This window comes from Atta colombica, unplaced genomic scaffold (genome assembly GCF_001594045.1).
Source record: "Atta colombica isolate Treedump-2 unplaced genomic scaffold, Acol1.0 scaffold166, whole genome shotgun sequence".
Classification (NCBI taxonomy): domain Eukaryota; kingdom Metazoa; phylum Arthropoda; class Insecta; order Hymenoptera; family Formicidae; genus Atta; species Atta colombica.
Genome location: NW_017259257.1, coordinates 956982 through 962794, shown reverse-complemented (window position 1 = coordinate 962794; position 5813 = coordinate 956982). Strand labels below are relative to the sequence as shown.

Sequence of the window (5813 nt, the reverse complement as noted above, 5' to 3'; positions counted from 1 at the left end):
TTCAGTATACGCAAAAATATTTATAATAATTTTAAAAATACAGAGATAAATTTTTTTAATAACTTTTTAATTTTTTAAAACTTTGTTGGATTATAAAAATTATTGGATATATGGGATGCTTAAGCATAATAAACTGCAAAATAAAAATACTACAAAAAGTTTTGATGTTCTTGCATTCTATAACATAATTATTCTGACGGTCTAAGAAAATTATTCTAAAATTGTAAATTTTTTTAGAATAAAACTGTTCTTTCCGTAAAAAAAGAAGAAAATAGCTTCGCATCTGGAATAAGATATTGTATTCATATTTTTGATAGAAATAGAATATTTATAAAATGTTTAAATCAATAATAAATATATAAATAAAATAAAATAAAATAATTAAATTGACAAGATTAAATTGTTCAGTTCAATTTGATTAAATAGGATTCAATTTCATTTAATTTAGAGAAAATCTCTTTCTGAATATTCTTGAAATTCAATTATTATCATGTATAGTTATCCGTAGCAATTTTATCATACAAAAATTACATCGCTCCCGATTCCATCTTCTAAAAGAAGATCGAGTTGAGTATGTTCGGGCGTGGTGCTTTCGCGAAGGACGAGAACGTTACGAAATTGTTCCATTGTGCTCTCCCTGAATTTCGCAAAATCGATTGAAACCTTCCTTATCTTCTTTTCTAGAATCGTCTGTGATATTATAAGCTTTTATTCACGTATTTTGCCTTTTTAAATATCTTCTATCCCTAAAATGATCCAATCATTAAATGAAAAATTAGCTCATCAAATAAAATTAATTTTTCTTACAATCTATGTATAACATTTTTTGCAATATTTCATTTTTTTTTAATTTAATTCTTAAATCTGCTCTTACAATTTTATATGCTTTTCATGCATAATTCGTAGTTTATCAAAAAATCTTCCGAGATATTCACGTGTATATTATACATGTATCTAATTAAAACATTTCAAGAAGATTGAAGAATATTCGTCAAAAGTCTACAATAGAGAGAAAATATCACATATGTTATATACATATGTTTTATATATATATATTGCAAGCAAGGAAAAATTCTCTGCGAAATGTTCGAGATGTTGTAAATCGCAGTATATCTTTCTGAAGCTTCATCGCAAACGCTGTGGCAAATCGTTACGAATCATCCCCATGGGACGCCGCAAATTTTCGCGTGACATTACTGGTCATTACAAGTCATTACAATCGCAAAGACAACGAGCGGCGATATAATCACATGTATATCGGCCGTCGTAGTGCGCGCAGCGACGCGGCTAGTTGACTGCGGAGTCGAGGGTGCGGGTGGGTGGTGGCGGCGGCGACGGCGGCAGTGGTGGTGGCGATAGAGGGTTACGACAAAGGGGTGCGCGGTGAAAGGCAGAAGGCAGACGGGCGGCAGACACCCTGTGCTTATCCCTACCCCGAATCACCCCGGTCCGTGACTCACCAAACCGTTAAAGGATGAAGCCGCCCTGCTTTCACTCTACACGCGCCACACAGACGCAAGCAGGTGTATACGTACACCCCCCCACGAAGAAGAAGGAGAAGAGAGACGAGGAGCGATGCTTTCGAGTGAACGAGCGTTGAACGCAGTACGTGTACGTGTGCTGCGCGTTTCTGTGTGTGTACTTATATATGTATGCGCGTACATATATAAAGGGTGGCTGCGGGAAGTGCAAAGCTTAATTACAATGATTAGATTCTTCTAAGTTCAATTTAGAAATGGACTTTCTCTTGAAACATCGAGACACGCTAGGTTTTGATCACAACTGATTAAGAAGTCGTTCTTTGGTCGCGTTTTGACAGATATATATATATTATTGCCCTCTCTGTCTTTACGATTCGTATTGCTAAAATTTATTTTAAATAAAAATATTCGATATTTATCAGGAATATATAAATGGCTGTATCATTAATATTTTTCCCATCAGTCAAAATATTTAGTCTCATGCTTCTAATTATGCAACGTGGACATTTTAAAAATGTAGTCTTAGACTTTTGAGATATATTCTAGAACATTTGATTGAATAATAATACACAATTGAACAATGGAATATTTAAATAAATTTGTTAAAATTTTAATTCGAAGTTTTGATTACTAAGATTTTTATATATTATAGATATTTAATATAAAACACTTGAAAAATACTGACCTGTTCCGCGTTAATTTTTTTTTAATGAGATGACAACAAGAAATCTATCATAAATTTAAGCTTGAATATTATAAGACACCCTATATATGAATGAAGTCCGGCGCGTAATTTCTAGTACATCATAAAAGGAAGAAAGAAAAAAAATGAAGTCTGGAAAAACCTATCCATGCGGACGCGACATTTTTATCGTGAACACGCCGGAAATTAGCAATTGCACACATTATGTTGCACATGATGCGTATAATTAATGCTTATTTTCGAAATTCTTTCTTCTCTGAATATTATTGCCCTCTCTGTCTTTACGATTCGTATCTATTGCTAAAATTTATTTCAAATAAAAATATTCGATATCAGGAATATATAAATGGCTGTATCTTTAATATTTTTCCCATCAGTCAAAATTTAGTCTCGTGCTTCTAATTATGCAACGTGGACATTTTAAAAATAATTAATTTCTTGAATTAGAACATCAAATTAGAATTATGCAAATTATTTAAAGTAAGCCCTTAATTTTATTTAATTTTGTATCTAATCTTCCTAAAAATTAAAATATTTTTTCTATTACAGGGCACACGTTGAATGGCCAGCCATTGCTGGAATTTCCGATGTCGAGCGGCGAACCGGCATTGGAACCTCTGAGAATCAAAAGGGCTACCTTGTGGGCGAGAGTTGAGCTCAAACATGCCCATCACTATCAGCATCATCGTCACAGTCAGATAAACCAAAGAAATATCACTCTCTGGGTATTCAGAGTGCACTGCGGTAATACGACACATCTCCGAGGCAAGGTAATCCATTCTTCTGATCGATAATTCAAAAGAGAATATTATTTCATAAAAATCTTTTTAAATAATATAAATAAGAAATAAGCGCTATAATTGTGTGTATTGCTATTCTGTTTCATCTCGTATTAAACATTTAGTTTTTATTCTTCCTTACATGAAAAGAATGATTTTATCGAAATATCTAAGTTAAATATACATATAATAATCTGAAATAATTTTGCTGAACTAAAGTAAGACGTCCAAGTTGATTGCTAAAATGTCAAAAATTTTTGCTTCACTCATGCTTGAGAATTCTACATAATTATTTGATCCAATAAAATTTCAGATCTATATCTTTAAATATTTTTCTTTAGATATTTTTGCAAAATTATTTTTTTCATATAAATGTATTTTTTTTTTGTAACATATGGAGTTCGGGTCTATGATTGTGTGAATCTTGCAGTTATTCTTGCAAAATCATGCAAATTTTTACATTTTAATAACAAGATTTTAATATGCTCTCTTGATCCCTCTTTTAATTAATCGCAGCATAATTAAAAAAAAAATTGAAAAATATCTAACCGAAATATTTCTTGCAATCGTATTAATTATTTGACAAAAATATATTACTCCTTAAGACACATAAAAGTATCATAATGCAGCCTTACAATATTATGTTATGTTAGAATAAAATTTTCTTGTTTTTAAATAAGCGATTCAATCTACAGGAACTCGGGCAACACCTAGAGATGGTGACATCTCTTGTTGTGAACGTCGGCCAGCTCGGCTGGCAGAAATTCGACGTGACGAAGATCGTCAGCAGATGGTACACGACGAACTACTCGAAAGATAAACTGACGTTGCTCGTCGACTGCAGCGGGTGCGGCTCGCATGTCCATGTATCGACCTTCGATGGGCATTCACCGCACGTGATCGAATCGTCCCTAAATTCGAAAGGTAATACCTGACGAAAATTTCGAAAAATTTGACAAATGTTCGCGGTCAATTCATTTATCTAACTTAAGAATCAGCAAAGTCGCTTATTTTTGTATGACAGACGCAATTTTTTATATATTTTGAATTTTGTGTATAATAAAAAATGTGAGGAAATTTGTTTTCTCTTTTTTACATAAGTATTTATATAATATAATATCTTTTTAAACCATAAAATTTGAAATTATTTACTATATAACTATTTACAGAAAAAGTTTACCGACCTCTGATCTAATTGATTTATATATCTATATATTAGTTCATGGCGTATTTTTAATGCCATCTAATAGAAAAAACACCACGAACTTTTTCCCACACCTAATATATATATATATATATGTTCGAATACTATTATGAATGTCATCTTGAAAACTAGCACGAAAATATTATTAATTATTATTACTATAACATTAATTTTTTACTGTAATGATTTTCATTTTATTACAACATACAGAATATGCTCTTCTTTAATGATTTCCAAATTTGCAAGGTAATATTCACAAGCAGCTAAGATTTCAAATATTTTTTTCAATCTGTAAAAAAATAAAATAATTTCGATTTTAATTAGTTTTATTAGAGATAATTACGAGATTTTGAATTAATTGTTTTATTTGAAAAGATTGAAGCATTCCGATCGATCGTGTTATCGAAAATTATATACTGGTCTGACGTGATCGATCAAATTATGTTTTACAATTATTTATAACATTATACTTCGGTCTCAAATGGAAGCATGTTGTAATTAAAAAGTATTTTCTTTCAGGCGATCACGATCCGGATAGACCGTTTCTAGTCGTGCGTACAGATCCAGCGGCCGCGAAGCGCGTTAGAAGACGAGCGATCGAGTGCAGCGGCGCGATAAAAGGTCAATGCTGTAAGCAGAGGTTCTATGTCAGCTTCTCTCAGCTTGGGTGGGACGATTGGATTATCGCTCCTCAGGGGTAAGTAATACGAACAGCATAAAATAATTCCTATATAATTACTCGCTTATTCATAATTACAACAACGTAAGTTAGTATTCAAATGTATAATTCAAGTTAAGTATTCAAATTCAAATTTGACCAATATCTGCACTGAAAAAAATTCACTAAATCTTAATGCATATTTTTTTGAATAATACTGAGTAAACATTTAATACATACAGTACAACTTAATACATACAGTAAATATATGTTTAAAAAAGATAATGGTTTTTGTATCAAATAAATATATGTTTAAATTTAATAAATATTTATACTTAGAGTTATTCAAATAAATATTTATTAAAATTTAGTAATTTTTTAGTATATAAATTATCTAATTATTCATAAAATGCATATAATAATATATCAATTCTAATGTCAGTAATAATATATTATTAACTGATATATTTCTCTCTCAAAAACATTCTAAATTGAAAATTAACGCGATATACGAGTATCATTACTGGTACGTTAATATGGATTTCCCTGACAGATACTACGCTAATTACTGCAGAGGAGACTGCGCGGCTGGTCACAGAACGCCGGACACGTTTCTCAACTATTACACTCACGTGATTGAGGAATACCGGAAGATGGATCGGCTGGCCGGTATGCAACCGTGCTGCGCGCCTCTCAAGTTCTCACCCATGTCGCTCATCTACTACGGTCCGGACTCAAATATAATCAAAAGAGATCTGCCGAAGATGGTAGTGGACGAGTGTGGTTGCCCTTAAAAATGCGACAGGGAGACGACGGAAGCACGGTCGAAAAAGATCGTCGTGCTTCTGTCTTGTAAAAAAAAAAGACAAAGAAAATGATCGCGGAATCATAAACGCGAGCTCGGACTTGGTCCGACAAATCGGTTCAGAAACCGTCCGAATTCTGCGAGAATTATCTCACATTAGAAAACCGGTAAATCGGAAGTCGA

At 32.2% G+C, this 5813-nt stretch overlaps 1 protein-coding gene across 1 annotated transcript in view; it reads left to right on the top strand.

Annotated features, from left to right (window-relative positions):
* The window catches only part of LOC108686178 (inhibin beta chain), a 28363-nt gene extending 22550 nt beyond the window's left edge, over positions 1-5813 (top strand). The window contains exons 3-6 of the mRNA XM_018191316.1: positions 2734-2954; positions 3659-3887; positions 4687-4864; positions 5379-5813. Coding sequence (XP_018046805.1) covers positions 2734-2954; positions 3659-3887; positions 4687-4864; positions 5379-5619 — 869 coding nt within the window. The 3' untranslated portion in view covers positions 5620-5813. The remainder of the gene's footprint in view (positions 1-2733; positions 2955-3658; positions 3888-4686; positions 4865-5378) is intronic.